This window comes from Panthera pardus, unplaced genomic scaffold (genome assembly GCF_024362965.1).
Source record: "Panthera pardus isolate Hobbes unplaced genomic scaffold, ASM2436296v1 HiC_scaffold_8, whole genome shotgun sequence".
Classification (NCBI taxonomy): Eukaryota; Metazoa; Chordata; class Mammalia; order Carnivora; family Felidae; genus Panthera; species Panthera pardus.
The window spans coordinates 137,333,592-137,354,780 of record NW_026527013.1 but is presented as its reverse complement, the minus strand read 5'-3'; the positions used below and the strand labels follow the sequence as shown (position 1 = coordinate 137,354,780).

The 21,189-nt window shown below is 37.9% G+C and overlaps 1 protein-coding gene across 1 annotated transcript in view; it reads right to left on the bottom strand.

The window, feature by feature from the left end:
* KCND2 (potassium voltage-gated channel subfamily D member 2) overlaps nt 1–17,200 on the bottom strand; it is a 484,389-nt gene extending 467,189 nt beyond the window's left edge. Inside the window, exon 1 of the mRNA XM_019452549.2 lies at nt 14,897–17,200. Within this exon, the coding sequence (XP_019308094.1) occupies nt 14,897–16,011 (1,115 nt within the window). The 5' untranslated portion in view covers nt 16,012–17,200. The remainder of the gene's footprint in view (nt 1–14,896) is intronic.
* Nucleotides 17,201–21,189: the final 3,989 nt, after the last annotated feature.

Here is a 21,189-nt window from a genome sequence, read left to right as displayed (position 1 = left end):
AGCTACTTTGTCTGGAACATTATTTTACATGGTTTGTTTTTTTACCTTATTTGAAAATTCTAACTCAACGTCAGTAATATTCCAGGATGATAACAGTAGAGATAGGCTCAAGATACATTCTTCCAGATCAGTGGTTCTTAAAATTTGATGTGAGAAGCAAAAATGCAGTTGTCATGGTTCCCATCTCCAGAGATGATTTGTTTTAGGTGAATGCTAAGAATATGCATTTTTAATAAGTGACTGAGTTGATCCTAATTCTGGTGGCCTTTGGTCCACAGTAAGAAACATCACTCAAAATTTGCTGAACTCTACATATGAATCTTGTTATGTGGGATTTATATACATTTTGATCATGTCATTTATATTTGCTATGGAAATGCCTTTATCTTCTTACAATATTATGTACTTTTCATAAAAAGGCCAAATCAAAAATAGTTCTAAATATTTTGTGAAAATATTGGTGCAGACACTGTTCACTAGGTTGGTAAATAACCAGCTTACAAGGATCCACATGACTGGATTATCTTAGACTCTACCTCTTCTAAAAAAATAAAAACAAAAACAAAAAACCTCATCAGAAAGTAAGATACTTTCTTTTCTTGGATAAACAGAGCTGTGAAACATGCTACACTTTCCCTCTTTTCTTTGGCTGCCAGGAAATTCAGAGCTGATTTTATGCTCACTAATGCTTTATTTAACATAATTATTTTTCCCCATCATTTCCGCTTCATCTTTAATACTTGGCACTTATTTAATCCTTTGGTTCATTTGACAGCAAATTGTTGCATACCCTCTCTGAAAATTGGCAGATATAAAAAAATAATAAAGGAATGATTAAGCATATAATTTTAAAACAAGTTTGCCAGAGATGTAAAATTTTTATCATTTGGTAACCCTAACTCATTAACTATTGAATTTTCAACAGCAACAAAAAGTTTTATAGGATGACTCAGAATTCCAGTTTCTAAATAGGAAATACCTCTTCACTTAAGGTGTATGTTCAATCAGTATCTCTTCATTTTCAAAAATCTTCTCCTGCCTAATTGTCCATTGAGTGATCCACTAGGAACTTTCTTCCCTTCTATTCTTAGTTTCCTCCCTCTCTTCCTTCCTTCTTTCCTTCCTTCCTTCCAAGCTGTACATACCTAATGTCTACAATTTGAGGAGTTTGGGGATAATTATACACCCATGAAACTATCACCACCATCAAGGCCACAGACATATCCATCACCTCCCAAAGTTTCTTCCTACTCCCTTACTACTTTGTCTTATGCAAAAAGAAAAAAAAAAAAGTACTACATTTAATATTATTAATATCATGTATTTAATAATAACAATGTAATAGTAATCCTTCATATAGCACCTATGTAGAAGGTACTGTTCTAAGAAGTTTGCATATTTACATTTAATTTCCATTGACGTCCTATGAGATAGGTATTGCTAATCTATTTTTAAAAATAGGGAATCTCAAGTAAACAGAATTTAAGTAATTTAACCAATATCATGGAGCTTGTATTTAAATCCAGGCCATTTCTAATATATTACCTTCTATATTTAAGACCTTCTTGCGTGAATCATCAAAAGGGTTATTGTAGGAGAAGAGACCTAATTTTAAGTAACATCTGGTAAGATTTTTATATAGAAAATATATGAAGGGAAAGGCCTCAAATGTCACCAGAGAGTCTTTTTCCAACAGAAGTTCTGCAGGCTATTGGAAAGAAAAAAAATACAAAAAGTTACAAAATGAAGTATAAAATTGTTCCCCCACTTCATAAAAGTATTATCACCAATAATTCATTTTGTGTCCTCCCAGAAAAATAAAAGGAAAGAGTATGTGTGTATCAACTTATGTACGTGTATGTAATATTTATTTACATATTCATACGTTTTGTAATCACGTATGTTTGTGCCTTTAAAAAGTATATCTGAAAAAAAAGTATATCTGAGTATATATTATACATTAACACATTTTTTAGTAATATTTAAAATAACAAATATAGATCCAGTAACTGGACACTGTCGAATTGTGGAAAATAATGAAGAGACAGAAGTAAAATAATGTGATTTATGAGAAGTGACTTTTTAGTTTATTCAATGTTTGGCTTCAATTAGTATATTTCAGAACACATTGCTAAAATTTGCTACCTGACTAAAAACCAACTCTGTTTAATTTTGAAATAAAATAATCTTACTTTTCATTTAGGTGAGTATGAAGGTATTCGGGCCCTTCACATGAAAATAATAAAGTTCTCTGTGAAATCTATAGGCACTTTAGTTTTTACTGCTCTAAAACCATGCCAATCCTGAATAAAGTGTCTTTTTCCATAGAAAAGAGTTTATAGCCATTTTGTAAATTACATTCTTTTCTTTTTTATGAGAATATTTACTATTATCTTCTGACATTTTATATCAACTTCATGTAATTTTTAAAGCCAAAAGCACAAATACTATATTTTTAAAAATAAATGGATGAACATATATACACTGTAAGTTATCTATGCATTTTCAAAACACTTGCCTTCTATCGCAAACAAAAAAATGCAAGGTCATCCATGAAGAACTGGAAATAATACTCACTTTAATTTCCATAATTAAGAATTTCCTGAAATGGAGGTAATTTCCTCTTGACATTTATTCATACATCCTGTTTCACAGTAATGTATCTCCTTCTAAATGTCTATGAGATGCCTTGAAATTAGCACAATTTTTTCTAACTGCAGTAATATTGTGATAAATTAGACAATATCAATGGAGAGATGTGAATAGTTTCTTGATTGTACACACTTGTAGAAAGTTATATGTAACATTTTATAAGATACTATAAAGTGTCAGAAAAGCAACTGAATATCAATTTCAATCCTCATTCTTAATTTCAGATGAAAGAGTAAACCAAGCTTTGCAAGATATTTTCAGGTCTGATGTTTTCATAATATTGGCCTTGAGTTCAAACACAAAATTGAAGTTAACCAAATTATTTCACCTTGTGAAACTATAAATGCAGTGTTGACCAAAGTAAATCTTTTTGGGTTGAAAGAAAAAGAAAAATCCAAGTACAAACCATGGAGTTAAATACAGTACAAGTTAGGATTGCTACAATTATATTACCTTCTCATTTCAAAGAGATCAAGGTAAAAATAGTGCCAATATAAAAACCATTCTTAATTTCTTCACAGTGACTTATATCTAACCATATGCACTTCCTCTTCCCATTACATCCCACTGCCTCATAGAAATCTTTTTTGAAATTCTCTGTATTTATTTTCAGCTAATGGAAGCAACTTTGGGAAAACTGGCTATATCTCCAAAGTGGAACATTCACACCTATGACCCACCAATTTCATTCCAGGTTATATATGCAAGAGAGACATTTGCACATGCCAACAATTTGCATATAAGCACTCTTCAAAAAAATCTAGAACCAACTTGAAAGTCATCATCAAGAGAGTGGCTGAATAAACTGTAGAATAATCACATAATGGAATGAGATATTATGTAGCAGCCAAAAAATAAATTACAATGCATAGAAACCTTGATGATGTATTACATGAAAGAGCCCAAAAGGCTGTGTACACCATGATATACTTTCATAAGGTTAACAAAATCTCCCAATTAAATTTTTTTTAACGTTTTATTTATTTTTGAGACAGAGAGAGACAGAGCATGAACGGGGGAGGGGCAGAGAGAGAGGGAGACACAGAATCGGAAGCAGGCTCCAGGCTCTGAGCCATCAGCCCAGAGCCCGACGCGGGGCTCGAACTCACAGACCGCGAGATCGTGACCTGAGCTGAAGTCAGACGTTTAACCGACTGAGCCACCCAGGCGCCCCAAATCTCCCAATTAAAAGTATCATTTTAAGAATGATAAATATAGGATACAGGATGATGGTTATCTCCAGCAGAGAAAGACAGCGGGACACAACGGAAAAAGAGGTGCTAATGGTTAGCAACCACTGTAAGTCAATACCAATGATATAGCTTTAGTTTGGGGATAAGTTCACTTGTCCATATTACATTACTAAAATGTATTAAATAAAATGATAGAGGACTATGAATGAATCAATGATAGAAGTGTATTATGAAAAAGGATAATAATTAATTAAATTCTATGTATGTGGAATTAAACAAAAGCAACTTGGTTTACCTCTTTAAGCTCACAGTATCAAAGGCTTAGCTCTTTTAAATACACTCTATTGAAATGTAAGGTATTTTCTTATGATTTATCAATTAGGCTTCATCTTGAAGATTTCTCCTAAAGTACTGGAGGTATCTGCTTATTACCTAATTTTTTCAGAATATTAACTTGTTCAAAAATTCAAAGGAATTAAAGAAGGAATTGTTTTCCCTATAGTAATTCCAGGGATATAAAAATGACATATAAATGTATATAAAAATGACATTTTATATGTTTTTCAAATTGGAAATGTATTATTGAAGCAAGCTTGAGACAATCTCCTCAAAATATATTCTTTATTATGGTGTTTAAATGAAAAATATTTTAAGATATTCTTTCATTTGAACCTTAACATGTCTTTTCATTTAATGAAGAAAACATAACATGATCTTTTGGGATCAAATTAGGAACACATCTGATATTCCAAAATTTGAATTGCAACTTTTCAGACAAATGATTTGACACTGATTTCACACCCTGCTTTCAACACCACTGATAATAAAATTAACAAATCATAGCTTTAGATAATTGTCTAAAACTCAGAGTTGAGGGGTGCCTAGGTGGCTCCGTTGGTTGTGTCTGACTCTTGATCTGGGTTCGGATCATGAACTCATGGCTCCTTAGTTCGAACCCCACATCAAGCCCTGCACTGACAGCACGAAGCCTGCTTGGGATTCTCTTTCGCTTTGTCTCTCTGCCCCTCCCTGACTTGTGTGTCCTCTCTCTCTTTCAAAACAAACAAATAAACATTTTAAATAAATAAATAATAAAATAAAATTCAGAGTTGAAACTTCAATTTAATAAGTAATTCTCTTTAGTTTGAACAAGATTTAATAAGTAGCAGATGACCTAGGGAAAAATGACAGGATAAGATTGTATGAATTTATTAATCTGCATTACTAGCTCAAAGTCTCCATTAGACAATAAGTTTTATGTATATAATTTATTGTCTAATGGGGATATATATATATATATATAACTTTATATAACTTATTGTCTAATGGGGATATATATATATATATATATAAATATATATATATATAAATATATATATATAAATATATAAAAAATACATATATATAAATATATATATAAAAATATATATATATAAATATATATATATATATATATAAAAGGAGGACTACGACCTAGTCATATATACGTGTATGTGCACTAGTTTTACTACTTTATTTTGTTTAATGATGAAAATAGGTTATACAATAAAGAAAGAAATATGGAGAAAAAAAGACTTCCAGTGAATTGTGCTCTAAAGAGCATTAGACTTCAAAAGATCCCCCAGAAATCAAGCTTTGTTTTTCCACTAACTAGCTCTGTGATTTTGTTTCCTAGCATTTTCCAAGCATAAATTGATAAGTTTCCACAAGATGATTTCTAAAGATCCTTGCAAATCAAAATTCCATGATTTTAATACCTTTAGACTGAAACAAAAAATCAAATATTAGTGAAATCCATAAGATACATTCTTTTCTGATCCAGTAGTGTCCAATGTGAATTACTAAGTTGATCTAAGTTAAGAAGAATACAAATACATGTGTTTGCTTTTCATTCCCAAACACCACATTTGAGAAGAATTGGAAACAAAAGTTCCACAGTGTGATCTAAAACAATATGCATAAGGATTTCCCTTTTCCAAAATGTATTAGAATGGTGTAGGGTTATAATAGTTCCAACTTCCACAATGAGATGAAAACAAACTAGCTCCCCATTCAAAAAAAAAAAAAAAAAAAAGTCTAGTAGTTTGACAATGTAATTGTCATTATCAACTTCACGTGCAAAGAACAGGGAATACCAGTACTTTTTCCTTTGTTATGACCCTCATGAATCCCAGCTTACAACCCTCCGAAGTCAAGTCTCCAGATAGAAGTACTGGTCGGGATGCAGAATGATGTGTAGGACAGATGTTTTAATGGAAGCAGAATGCCACAGTGAGATGGCATGTTGAGTGCCCTTAGAGTCAGGTACTATTTCCATAAGTTGCTTGTCTAGGAAACACACTTTTTTTTTTTTTTAATTTTTATGTTGGCAATCCAACTCTTGTTCTTCCAAACCCAAGTTCTCTCCATGATTATGCTTTATCTCCAGCATGGTGATTCTTACCAAAGCACTGAAACTCTATTAAGTTTCATTACGTATACACATCTGCTACATGCATGGTTCCAATTTGATTTGGGCTTAAAAATACATATCCTCTGGCAATTTTTAAGACATGTAAACTATTTTTTCTTTCAAACTCACAACAAAACCCCTGAACATGGACACATGTACCTACCGCAAAGTGAGAAAAAAAGAAATGGAAATATTCTTGTAGTATCAATGCAGATATGATATTCTTGAAAATTAACATTAGAACTGATAACTGTAAGCCGGAAAATCTATATTCAAAATAAATAATAATCCCTAGTCACTTCCTAGATAGCTCCACATCTATTGAGAAACACTTTTGTCCTTTCAGCTCAAGTGTGGAATTCATTTTCTCATTTGAACTAGTTTTATTTTTGTCTGTTGGGAATACTTTAATCATGCATTCTTATAAAATACTGCATTTTTTCTGGAAAATCTCATGAGTAACTGGATATAAATTTTAACTTAAGGTAAGTATAATGAGTCTAACTAAGGATGAGGATTTATACATGTGAAGAAATTAATGTTAAAATGACCACTTAAAAAAATGTTAAATGTTTCGGAGCTTATGCACATTTTAATACAAAAATCATATCCTATCTTTACCATGCTCATAGTTCTCTAATGTGTCCCCATTATGTCTTGAATAAAACCAGAAGTCTTTACTATGGTCTACAATGTCCTGAGCTATCTTGTCCCTACTACTTTTCAGACAGCCTTTGCTACCAAGCCCCTCCTTCCCTTTGTTTTAATTACCGTGGCCTTAGGTGGAATACAACAAGTCTCCTCCCTCCTTGAGGTCTTTTTACTTATTGCCTCTCTTCACCAAAAGCTCTTTATCCAGATATTCACAGAACTCACTCCATCCTTCCAGTTAGCCATTCCCTTTACAAAGGTCTGTGTCTCAAATATTCCCTTTACAAAGGTCTTTGTCTCTTATCCAGAACAATACATTTCTTACCCCATGCTTATTTTATTTGTAGCACCCACCAGTACTTGGTGTGGTTTTCTTTCTGCCTTTGTCACTAGAAAACACAATTCTTAAGGTTAGGAAATTGGCAGTTATGTTTACTGCTGTGGCCAGTGACAAGTAGTAAGTGATCAACAAAAGTCTATTAAATTGAAACCAACTCTATGAGTCATATTTTGATTTCCTGAGAGATATGCTACTGGTAAAACTTTGGGTTTCCAAAAGCACTATTATTGTTATTCTTAAAAGCAAAGGGAATGAGGAAGATGGCAGAATCATGCCCACATGAGAGCAAAAAGACAAGACCTTTCACTTTTTAGAACAAAACCTTCCCATTCTATTTGACATTATTTCAACAGTCATCCTACTCTTTCAATGTTATTTTTTCTCATCAGTGACTTCTGATAATTCACTGCCTATTCTCCCCACACTTTTTATAATTCAGATCTTCTTTACATAACAGACATGTCAAAATTCCCAATGCAAAATGCAGCCCACCATGCCAGAATGTGGATCCACATATATGTGTACATTTTACATACCTGCCTTTTAACCGCTTCAAATAGGAACTTCTCTCTGATAGACTACATTTATCGTGTATTGTGTATGTCATTTATAAATAACACTTCACTATTTTTAAACATTTCCATTTTATGCATTAATGAGTGGGCTTAGATAAAGAAAAAAAAGGGCCAGCTCATGTTTACTGGGGGAACTGAGGTTGAAAGAGAAGGCAGTAAGTACATTTCTGTGCTGATTCATTTGCATTATAAGATATCTCCATATGCTTCCCAGAGGATTTTCAATTTACCAGCCTTCACCAGAAAGCACACTGATTAAGGAAATAACCATCGACAGCCATTAATTCTAACTTTTGAAGAAAATCAGTTACAGATCAAAGAGTGGAAGAGTCTCATAGCCCTCCCAAGTCCAAAAAGAAAAATAAAAAAGGCAGATTGTAGTACAAAGACAAAATGTTCAAATAATAAATTCCAGTTTTCCCTAACATTGAACAAAGCGAAAGATTACATTAGTAGATGATGGCTGATGTCAAGATGGCACTGTTCCAAAACGAAGGAGCTCTCCATGGTGTGCAGGTATCACCTCACACCATGATTTTGCAAAGCCTTAATGTAGATTTTTCTACATTTAGACACTGCACTAATAGGTAATAAGTCCCCAAAAGGTATGGACCCATACTAAAAGCCTTTCAATCTGGTTAGGAAGGCAAGAAGTAGAACTGTAACATATATAAAATAACATTACTAATGTCAAATGTAATTCCAACTATAGATGGTATAGGCATGGGAGGTCGAGAAGGCTTCATGGAGAAAATCACTGTAAAGACTGGTTCTCAAAGGAGAAAACTAAAGGGTAAAAATTCCGATGGAATCTACTGAAGCAAGAAGCAGTGTCAATGTGCACAGAAATGTGGAGATGCTATTGCAGTACTGGGCTTCTTTTCAATACCACACTATATCCCACATTGCCAAAACTAGCTGCTGAAGCCAGTGGTAGAACAATGGTGATACACACACACACACACACACACACACACACACACACACACGTAATCAGAAAACAGTATAAGACATATGGAGAATGGGGGGGGGGGAGTAAAATCATTATTATAGCTCTGAAGGATAAATAATACTTCCTTCTCAGTGAATATTCTTTTTACCATTCCTGCTCTTTCAATGAAATAGAAGTTAAATTGTATAGTTTTAACAACTCGCAGGCCAACTCTTTTTAGGTAATTCAAGCAAAATAATTGATTTATTTTCTTCTTTATTAGGCCAGGTAAAATACTTACCACCATATAGTTTGCTTCCAAATAGCCTAAGAGTTCACTGAACAGGAACACATGGTTTTGTTATGTCAACTGGGCACCATCATGCTAAAACCCAGTACTATGTAAATAAATGCAGGACTAACAGTGATGCTGAGAAATGTACTGTGAGTCACAGAGAGCAGAACTAGCAGAGAAATAGAGAGAAAGTTTATTCCTTTTCTTACTCTGTAGTATCAGCAGTAATTTCCAGATAGCTATTATTACATATTCCTAGATAATGTTTTATGGTCTTGAGAGGAAAAAAAAAAAAGAGTGAAAAATGAAATAACAAAAATGCTGCTGCTAATTGTGTAACTATCAGTAAGCCCCCAAAAGTCTTACATGTAGAAAATGATGGACTGTAAATGAGTAACAGCTAAGTTTCTTTCCACCAGAAGTTTAGAAATTAGGTAATAAGACATTTGAAGTTCATTAACTCATTTTCAAAGATGAGTATTGGGACATGACATCAGAATTAAATGAAGTAACTCTACAAATAAAATAAGACCAAGCTAATCTGTAGTCTAAAGGGAAATCCTGAAAGGATAAAAAGTATCCGTATCATAACAGACCCACTGAAAATTAGAACACAATCCCACTCTAGTTATGCTGTGCTGATAGAACACATATTATCTCTTCCTGACATACCTCTGTTTGGCAACCAAGTAAATACTTGTAAAAAAGAAAAGGAAAAATGCTAGGTAAATACACACGTTTAAAAGATACAACTGTATGTCATGTCAAATACTGTCTATATTTAAATGATGACTAAAACAAAATAAAGACAGTTAAAGTTTGGTTACCTTAATGCTAAAAGAAGAATACATATTACATGTCTACATTTCTTTAAAAGTTCATTTTCAACTCCCAACAATTAACACACTCTATAAAGAATTTAATAAAAATATATATCATGGTATGCTAAAATAAAAATGGATGTTACTCATAGTATGGCTCTTTCATCTGAAAGAGAAATATTTGGTACTTCCCACCTTGTAAAGATGTATTTGATTAACATGCTAGCAATATTTTGGGCAGAAGCTGGTGCAGGGGAAAATAATTCTACCCATTTTTAGTAATAACTGCGTAAATGAAAAGTTTCTATTTATTTAAATGATTCTGCAAGATATACTCCCAACATTCCCCAAAGCTATGTAGTCAGGATAGTGATGGCTAGCAGGAAAATATTTAAAAGCTCCTTCTTTTTAATCATGTATACTTAACAACATATATGTGTTATGTAAGGTATATGTTCTATATTATATGATATATAAAATGTAATACTTTAATATATTTATATATTGTATTTGACATATATAACACATTTGTATGCACATAAAGTATAACATATGTGGCATATTTCTACATATAATCCCTCTCCAATCATGCCACTCCAAAAAGAGGATACACAGATACTGACACAGTGTTAGGAAAACTGCAGTGAAAAAAACTATTTTGCTTCTTTGTTTCACAAAACAGCAATTTAGTAAACCTATTAAAATTGAAATATTATAGTGCTAGTTTTTTTAGAGTTATAAATGGACAACTACACTAAGTTTTCTGGGAGCACAGATGTAATTCTACCATATTTGTCTCTGATGACAGCACCCTTCTTGTTTTCCTAGATTGGTTCAGAAATCAGAATATAATTTCTGTAGTTAAAATCATAAAGCTGCATGTTAAACAAAAACTTTACAGAAATGCCATGTAGTAGCTTTCTTTCCCAAGTGAAAACTTTGATAAAAGCAACTTTGTTTTAAAATTAAAGAAGTGGTGGACCACAGAAATTAAGAAGAAATTTCTCAAGTTCTTAACTTTTATGTCATGAGTAATACAATGTTGTTTTTTTTATTAAATGTATTTATTATTTGAGAGAGAGCGAGTGAGAGAACGCGTGCACACGCAGGGGGAGGGCAGGAGGAGAGAGGGAGAAAGAGAATCCCAAGCAGCCTCCCCCAACGCGGGGCTGGATCTCGCTGAGATCATACCCTGAGCTAAAATCAAGTCACACGTTTAACTGACTGAGCCACCCAGGTGCCCCACAATCTGTTTAAAAACAAGGGTCTAAGTGGTTAGTGATCGTGACCAAAAATGCAGGTGTTGCTACCATACAAGCTCCTCAGATTATTTAATGTGCCACCTGGTACCACTTCTAACTCACAAGTCACAAACCTGAGGTACGATAAATGGTAAACTGATGCTGGACCTTGTTAAATATTGTTTTTACAAAATCTTTTTTGATCACTGATAAACATTTGAAAATTTCCTAAACTTGGTACCATTTGAGTACTACCACCTGGAAGAAACACCACTACTGCATGCTATCTGCCAAGGGTCATTAGGACAAAAGAGGAGTTCCAGGTTCTTTTTCTCCCAAGGCTGTTTAAGGCAGCAATTAGAGTTTACGTTATGGAAAGGAGGGAGGTGGGGGGAGTAAAAGGGCACTGAGGGCCAGTGAAGGCCTATGAATATGCTCCGAAGGAAAAGATGAAGTGAAAAAACAGATACACTTGACCACTCAATCTAAACACTTTTCTAAAAATTCTTTCTGATACTCTTTCTTTCACTGATTTTTTTAAATTGTGCTTTTAAGGTTTCTTACTTTAATAGGAAATGGGTAGGCTTAAAATTACACTTCAAAGCATTAATTTTAGCAGCAAATAATTGGTTATATAAAAGCATGGTTAAGTTATGGTATAGTGATATATTTGAGATTTCAGGGAGCATAAGAATGAATGATTCGATGAACACACAACAGTTGTAAGACAGACCCACTCATTTCTTCAGCCCAAAACCGAACTGAAATTGTTTCAAAGGACCCGAGAAGTAGATAATTCTGTCAGTCCTAAATTACAAAGGTCTTGCCTTTACTTCTCATGTAGATAATGTTTATATGAGCTAGGTTTTCGATAACCACTGTTTAGGATTCCGTTTTCACTTCTATTATCATTAATTGATGAATATTAGCTCCATCAAAAATAACAGCCAAGTAAAAAGAGTTCAGAAAATGTACGGGGAAATTCTTGGTCATCTATCAGACACAGCTTGATCTTAACTCAGACTATTGCATATTTTCCAGAAAGTTTATACCTAACACTTCAGCCTGTAAGTATAAAACTAGAGTGAAAAAATAAATTCAGACAATGGCTTTTGCTGAATATTTTCTGTTCTTAAATAAAGCTGTTAAATCACAGTGCAACCAAAGACACCAAACAGGCAGGATTTAAAACAAAATCTATTTCTCCCGGAAAATAAAATACATTATAAATATGTTTTGATGAGGAAACTGAAGACATCTAAGAAACTTTCTATATCATAAAGCATATACTTTCTTAAATGTTCATATACATTTTTCAATACATGGATTGTATTTTGATTGCATCCACATTTCTACATCTTAAAAGTATGACTGCTATATTTCATCAGGATCATTAATTAACTTAATTTCTTGAAAATTAAAATTTTCAACTTCAGTGAAACTTACGTCTTAAAAGTAACTTCCATTTTGTTTCCAAGTTTTGAGAAAGTATATATAATTAATTCTTCTAATCTACTTACATACAGAACATATGAACTAATAAATCCATGTCATAGATTTGACTCAGGCATTATGATTCAGTTTCTTAAATGATTTCAAAAATATGCTTATAAGTATTTTGTTTATATAATAAAGAAAATATCATTAATGGTTAAAATTTCCTCTTTTTTTCCCTGAATTTAATAAAAATAAACTTCAAAAAAAAGTCATTTCAGGAAACAAATTTTAAAATAATAGTAACTTCTCATGTCTAGAACTTATAGCCAGATGAAATTAGCATCTCATCAATATTCATTATAATAATACCGATATTCAACCATATAGACAGTATATGGTATTAAAATGATTCACTGATTCTTCATGAAAAACACTACCATAGACACCAAGTTTTATATGTAAATGCATATACATGTATATATATATATGTGTGTGTGTATATATATATATATATAACCTTTTAATGTTTCTTTTATTTCCTCTTAAAACAGAATTCTCTTTTTATTCATACACATTTCTGATTTGACGTCCTGATAGTGATTTGCACTATCCAATTGTCCTTAACAAAGATTTCAAATGATAAAAAGACAATAAGCCCCCAAACCACACACATATATATAATTCTCTTTGATAAGAAATAAGCACCTTCACTGTTAAGGTATTCTGTTATCACCTTCAAAATTTGTCACAAAACTACCAACACGATAAAAAGCACATAGAAGCAGTAGGATATGGATTTTCACTGATTCATTTTTCTAGTGCACCAGTAGGTCTTAAAAAATATGTGAGACAAAATCAAAATCATACTATGGTATTTTAGCTTAGTATAAATTCTTAATTAACTTCACCAGAAATTCTTCACATATACGATATTCCATTAGCTGGCCATATGACAACATGAGACTTTCTGCTGAACACAATATGGCTAATAAAATTAAGTTGACTTTAACCACATGGTCATTTAAAGAAGACAATTAGATTAGCCAGACACAAAACTTAAAAAAGCAGCCTTGGGAATAACTTTTTTCCTACAGCCATTACCAAAGCCTTATTGAACTGATTAACTATGCAAGAAAAGCAGCAAAGAAAAGCTGAAGAAAGGGCACTAACATCACTCACTACTTGGCTTACCTAAGAACTCATAAAAGTAAAAGACTTTAACCATTTTATTTTATTAGATCCTATAATATGTAAATTCTGCTACTTTTCTGCAGCTTGATTAACATTAATCATTTCATACTTTTCCTTTTTTGTACCATCTAAAGAAACCTTAATTCTAGCTTCATATTTATTTAAAAAAAAAAAACACATTAATTTGGAATATGCCCATTGGGTTGCAAAACACCATTATCCCCAAATAAAAGAACACACAGAAGAATTCTAGAAGGAAATTACAATGCACAAAATTCTATAATACGATCAGCCCCTGATGACCATCAATCTCACCAGATAGTGTTCTACCTTCTAAGTATATTTAATGGTCATAGGCCCATTGCCTGATGGGATCTGTAGTTTCTAAAAACTGTGTGAGTGATAGTTACTGACTTTTTTCTAAAACTATGAACTTATAGTGTAAGATATGTTGCAAATATCATTCTACTTCATTTTGTAGGGTTGATCAGTTTCAGCCCTGATATTCTAAAACCGCATAACCTATCATCCAAAATGAAAATGCATGTATATGAATATGTATATACATATTACAAAATCCTTGGGTAATGATACGTATAATCTGTGTTTTATAATGTTGTAAAATAAGAATTATGGTTCTTAGGAGGAAAATGCATGCCACAAGTATCTATTTATATGAAAATAATACTTCAAATATACATGAAAACTTTTCATTTGAATACACTGGAACTCTCTCTAGGCACTTCAATACATATTATGCATATTCATACCTTTACTGGGCACCAATTTTGTGTTTTTCACTGTCATATCTTTATGTATTGATATATATATATAATATTATCCTTCCCTATATTCAGGAATTCTAAAATTTCTTTGTGTGTTTGTCACCTTCAGGCATCCATACTCAACACCGGCCAGCAAATCCCTAAATGACTTCAATCTCTGTATCATACCCATTTCGTGGATAAGGAGTTACTCAGAGCCACTTGGATAATGCTTTCCTAAACCCACTTAGAAAAGAGAAAAAAGCATTTCCTCTGAACTGTAGAACCTTATTGGGTCCACGGTCACCTCACAGATATCCAACCTCCACCCCATTTCCCTTGACGGCACCTACCCTAGTGTTGTCATGGTGACGATGGTATACCAGAAGGCAGCAGGGATGCTGGTGAACTTGCTGGCCGAAGACCCCTTCTCTGCGTAGAACATGACTGTAGCAAAAATGATGATAGCCATGGTGAGCGAGAAGAGCAAGAAGCCCAATTCTGAGGCACAGCTCTTCAGCGTGTACCCCAGGATGCGCAGGCCTTGAGAGTGGCGGGAAAACTTAAAGATCCGGAAGACCCGGAAGACCCGGAGCGTGACAAAGGCTCCGCTGACATCCTCATTGTCTGTCATCACCAGCCCAATGTAGTAAGGCAGGATGGCCACCACGTCGATGATGCTCATGACACTACGCACAAAACGGTAACGACTGGGTGCCGCGGCCAGGCGAAGCAAGTACTCAACTGTGAAGATCATGACGCAGGCTGTATCCAAGCAAAAGAAGGCCACCGCATACCGCTCCCCACAAGGCAGTTCTTTAATGTGCCCGGGACTGGAGCCGCAGGGCACTGTCTCTACCACGTTAGCGATGACTGAGACGGCAATGAAGAAGCCTGTCACGTAGTAGAACACCAGGGCCATCGTGCTGGTGTGGGGGTTCTCAAACGCCCGCCACACCCTCTGCCGGGCGGTCATGGTGGGCAGCGCGCTCTCTCCCGTGTTGTCGGTATCGGCGTCGTCCTGCAGACGCTCCGCGTTCTCCCGCCTGCGATCCTTGTACTCCTCGTAACAGCAGTCCCCGATAATCTCCGGGATGAGGCCAAAGAAGGCCAGTTCCTCATCATACGCAGAGATGCACTCGTGGCGAGGGTAGTGCAGCTTCCCGGTGCGGTAGAAATTCAAGATATGGCGGAAGATGTCTGGGTCACGGTCAAAAAAGTACTGCTGAGTTTCCGGGTGGTAGAAAAAGTCCCTCTCCGAACTGCCCAGCAGAGTGTCCGGGTAGCGTTCCAGGGTGTCCTGCCACGTCTGGAAACGAGTGCCACTCACATTGAGCACAATCAGGGCATCTTGGGTCCTTTTTCTCTCCTGCCTTGGGGGAGCCGGCATGGGCCCCGAGGCCACGGGCATCCAGCCAATGGCTGCTGCCCTAGCAAAGGGCAGCCACGCGGCCACACCCGCCGCCATGGTTCCTGGAAGCGGAGGCACGAAGGGCGATCAGGCTTCTACAGCGGGTCACAGTCGCCACACTCACCCGCTTCCGGCCGTCGAACCCAATACTGAGAGCTGCGGTCTGGAGGTATCACTCCTACTCCAAGGCGGGGCTCCTGGTGAAGTCACAGTTCTCGGAAAGGTAAGTTTCCCTCCAACGCAGGGATTTGTAAAAAGAAAAAATGTGTGTATATATACAACGTCCTTACAATCACACCCAGCAGAACCTCACCAGATCTCTTCCAGCAGCTGGGCCAGGCCACTCCTGGCACGAATAAGTACACAGGTGACTTTAGGCGCAGCAATTTCTTCAGACAGGTGTCTGATTTCTCCCCTGACACAGTCCGGATAATGTAGGGCCAGTACGCGTCGTGTAGGACAGAGAAAACGAGGGACAGTCATTCAGTGGTGTTCTTCTGATGAATTCGAGAACCCTACCACCTTCCCTTGCAGCTCTTCCAAACCTCCCCTTTCCAAGTGGCCCTTCCCGCCAAAGGAGTCTCAGAAAGGCGACCTGTTGTTGTAGCTTCCGAGATGCGGTCACAGCCGCTGCCCCATATCTCTTTGGGAGTCCGGTGGCCGCCTCCACTCCTCGGGCCGTATTTGCAGAGATGGAGGTGCTGTGGCGGTGGGCACGGTGGGGGGCGTGAAGACAGATCCGCCTCCCCCTCGTCTGCAAGCACCCCTTGTATCTGCCAAAAGCGTTCGCCCAATGGCCCCTTCACTCTCTTTTCAAGTTCAGCCCAGGTGCAGTGTGACAGTCACAGAAGCCGGGAGCTGGCAGCAGCCGCCGCCGCCGCGGCGGCAGCAGCAGCAGCAGCAGCAGCACCTGCCTCCGCGCAGAACGCGCCTCGCTCGCGGTACATACCTGGCAAAGTGCGCGCCGGGGCTGAGTTGCATAGAGACTTTCTCCTCGCCGTGCACCCGGAAAGGGAAAAGCCGAGAAAGCAGCTCCCGAGCAGCCGAATCCGATGCGCCCAGAGGGCATAAATAAAGCTCAAGCGAGCTCTTCTTCCCCTTCCCCCATTCCTCTGTGCTTCCCTCCTCCTTTTCACCTTCCAAAAGCCAGGCGCAGGCGAGCCGAGCAGCAGCAACAAGTTCAAAAGGTGCGGGGGAGGCGAGAACGGAGGGGACTCGCTCCTGCCAACTTACTGCGCCGCCGCGGTCGCCGGGGCCCGAACGGGGCGGTGCGGGGCTGCGAGGCTGCGGGGCTGCGGGGCGGCCGGGCGGGCGGCGGCGGCGGCGGCGGCGCAGCGGGGCCGGAGCCGGAGCCGGAGCCGGGGCCGGGGCCGGGGCCGGCGAGGGCAATCGCCGGAGCGCAGAGGCAGGAGGCGCTCGGCAGCGCGGGGGCGCGGGAGGGCGGCTGGCTGCTTCCCCGCCAGTGGGTGGTCCTGCATCTCCCCCGGCTCCCCGCGCCGCTCTGCTCGTGCGATCAATAAATAAGGAGAAAATAAATAAATAACCGCGCGCACGCCCCGCCACGCAGGTTATGAAAGGCGTCTCCTGCCTTTCCCTCGGCTTGACCTTTCTCCGCCCCCGCCCCCTCCGGCTCCTCTCGCTCCACCCCAGCCACCCACCAGCCCCGGCGCAAAATGTCACCGAGGGAGAGCATCCAGGTGGATCTGCCGGGGAGGAGAGCAGCCTGGATGAACAAAGGGAAGCTTCACGCGCTCGGCTGCGGTGGTTTGGTTGAGGAGAGGAGGAAGGGGACCGGTGCCTTGCTTCTGCCTCCCTGGGACTCGGTTCACGGCGAGCGTGGGAAAAAAAGGGGGAAAAAAAAAAAAAAAAGAGAGAGAGAGAGAGAGAAGGTGGGAAGGAGGGTGAGCGGAGCGGAACGCGCAGGAATTGGTTGTCTTCTGGGGGCTACTGGGTAGCAAGACCTGCAGAGCCCCGCGGCGGAATTTTTTAAGTGTTTTTCCCTCTTTCTTTCTCTTTTTATTTGTTCAAACCAGATGTGAACGTTGCAGGAGCTAATATGTCATCTGTCCAACTTGCTGAAAAGTCAGACAGTCTCCTCGCTCTAGGTCTTGCCACAACTCCTTTTCCCGTCCTTTGAGAATGACAGGAAGGATTTAGAATCCTTTTCTAAATGTCAGCGTCAAGGGGCGTGAGGCTCTGTGAGTGTGCGTCCCCTTCCTTCTCTCTGCGCATCTCTGCGCATCTCAAAAATGGTTAAAGCAGTTAAAGGTGTCCGTGTGATGGCTAAATGATGGGGTGAGAGACTAGGAAATTGTCGCGGCCAACCGTTTTGTTTTTCGTGTACCCCGCCCCCCCCCCCCCCCCCCCCCGCGTCATTAGGAATATTTCTTAAAACCAAACCTATACCACTTAAAACCACTAGATGGCGAGAATGGAGAGAAGTTAAATCTACACCTAAGGTTCAGATGCTTTGTAAAGGTGAAGGATCAAAATGAAGTGACCCAGCAGAAGAGCAGATCACAAAAACATCCTCAATCCCCCACTCTCCATCCACCTTTTTTAGTATTTATATGAGATATACTACTGAGGTTTGAGTCTGCATTTCCATGGCTATGGGAAGATGTGGAGAGTCCCCTGTTGAAATACCTTTGAAAATTAAACTTAGATTACTGAATAACAGTGATTAAAGGCCCTTAGAAATAGTGAGGTTTTATCTATACTGATTAGGGGAGAAGTCTAATTTTTACCTAAAAGTTACATTTTCAAGGCTTGCTTTGTTCCTAGTTTGTAAAGTAAGAGGACTGTGATGTATAGTCTTGAATTGACTTTAAAGACTTAGAGTTCTTAGGGATGATGTGTTAACCTTAAAAATCTGAAATGGAATACCTCAAAGAAAAGATATTAACAAGAAATAGAGGATACAGAAACTTACCAGAGAAGGAGAAAAACAAACCTTCTAATGTGCAGGGGTTTTTGTTTGTTTGTTTGTTTGTTTTTTGTAGAGATGGAAAGGTATTTTTGTTTACTTATTTACTGGTATAGAGGTATAGGGAATCCCATATTAGTAGTTAATGAAATCAGAGCCAACGCACCATGAAAGTTTGGAAACACAGAACTGAAAACACCTGCTGTTTATCTGTTTGTATTAGTTGCAGTGAAAGATGCTTGTTAACAAATCTGTATAGCCTGCATACCCGAAAAAAATGTTAACTGGAAAATAAAAAGGAGGGCACTACTTAACAACTACTATAAGAAAATTAACCCCGTTCTAATCCTGACAATAAGGTACAAGCATGACAGGTGTCTCTAGAGAATGAAGAGCCACGAATATTCAATTGATGCCAAACTGGCATGACCTCCCATAGAGATGGGGCAGGTGAACTAAACAGAGCCTTTAAAACTTCCCAGCAGGAAAGTGAACACTTACAAATATAAACATAGATGTATAACTTTACAAAAAGCCCTTAATAAGTAAGAATATAAAACCTGCAACTTCTTTTTTTTTTTTTTTTTAAACGTAGTTTTCATGCCCAGCATGGAGCCAAAGCCAGGGCTTCAGCTCATGACCTGGAGACCAAGATCCAAGCAGAGATTAAGAGAAACTTAACAAACTGAGCCACCCAGGTGCCCCTAATATCTACAATTTTTAAGAAGACTTTGAGATCTACTCTCCCCCACTCTCCACAAGCTTCTTGATACAGTAGAAAGAATGTGGCCTTAGAAGATAAACACATGGGGCGCCTGGGTGGCTCAGTCAGGTTGAGCGGTCCGGCTTCAGCTCAGGTCACGATCTCGCGGTCTGTGAGTTCGAGCCCCGCGTTGGGCTCTGTGCTGACAGCTCAGAGACTGGAGCCTGTTTCGGATTCTGTGTCTGCCTATCTCTCTCTGCTCCTCCCCCACTCGTGCTCTGTCTCTCTCTCTCTCAAAAATAAAAACATTAAAAAAAAAAAAAAGAAGATAAACACATCTTGGGCGCCTGGGTGGCTCATTTGGGTAAGCATCCAACTTCCACTTAGGTCATGGTCTCATGGTTCGTGGGTTTGGGCCCACATGGGGCTTTGCACTGACAGCTCAGAGCCTGTAGCCAACTTCAGATTCTGTGCCCCCTCCTCTCTCTGCCCCTCCTCCACTCACACTCTGTTTCTCTCTCTCTCTCTCTCCCTCAATCAAAAATAAACATTAAAAAAATTAAGAAAAAAGAAGATAAACACATCTAGAATCAAATTGTAGCCCAAGAAATTACTCATAGGCTGTTTCATCTCGCAAATTACTTAACTTCTGTTAAGAAATTGCAGATAACAGGGGCAACTGGGTGGCTCAGTTGATTAAGCATCTGACTTTGACTCAGGTCATGTCTCATGGTTCGTGGGTTTGGGGCCTGCATCGGGTTCTGTGCTGGCATCTCAGAGCCTGGAGCCTGCTTTGGATACTGTGTGTGTCTCTCTCTACCCCTCCCCTGCTCACGCTCTGTCTCTCTGTCTCTCTCTCTCTCGAAAACAAATAAACATTAAGAAGAATTAGAAATTGCAGATAAAATTTAACTTTTTAGGGCTATTGTGAGGATTACAAGGGATAATACTTCTGAACACCAATGTAGAACTTAGTACACACAAATGGTACTCAGTATCAATTCCTTTTTGCTTTAATGTCTAATGGAAATGCAAATTATTTTATCCCTCCTGTATCTGATATTCTCACAGATAGTTTTGCTATGTTTACTCTTGCTTCTGAGTTCAAAAATTCCCTTGTTGTGATATACTGGTGACTCTGATATTTTAGTCTTCATTCATGTACTGAAACACTATGTGAGGAGTATAATATACAAAATCCAGCTGAACATTCTCACTCTAAGGTTCTCTTACCCAGGGATTCCTGTTCTTCCTTCTTGTATTCTCATTTTATATACTCTGCCTGGTTGATGGAAAACAAACTCAGTAAGATCAAAATTGAATTCACCACCTCTTTTCTTCTTTACTCAGGTAGAAACCTCATGGTCATTCACAGACCCTGTCCTGTTCTTCACTACTTCCCCTACCCCCCAAAAACACACACACTCATCCAGTGATCCAATAAGCTGGTATAGTCTACCCTCATTTCCCATCTATCTTTATACTGCACCTACAGTGATTTTTTAAATTTTTTTATGTTTTATTTATTTTTGAGAGGCAGAATATGAATGCGGGGAGGGACAGAGAGAGAGACACACAGAATCCAAAGAAGGCTCCAGGCTCTGAG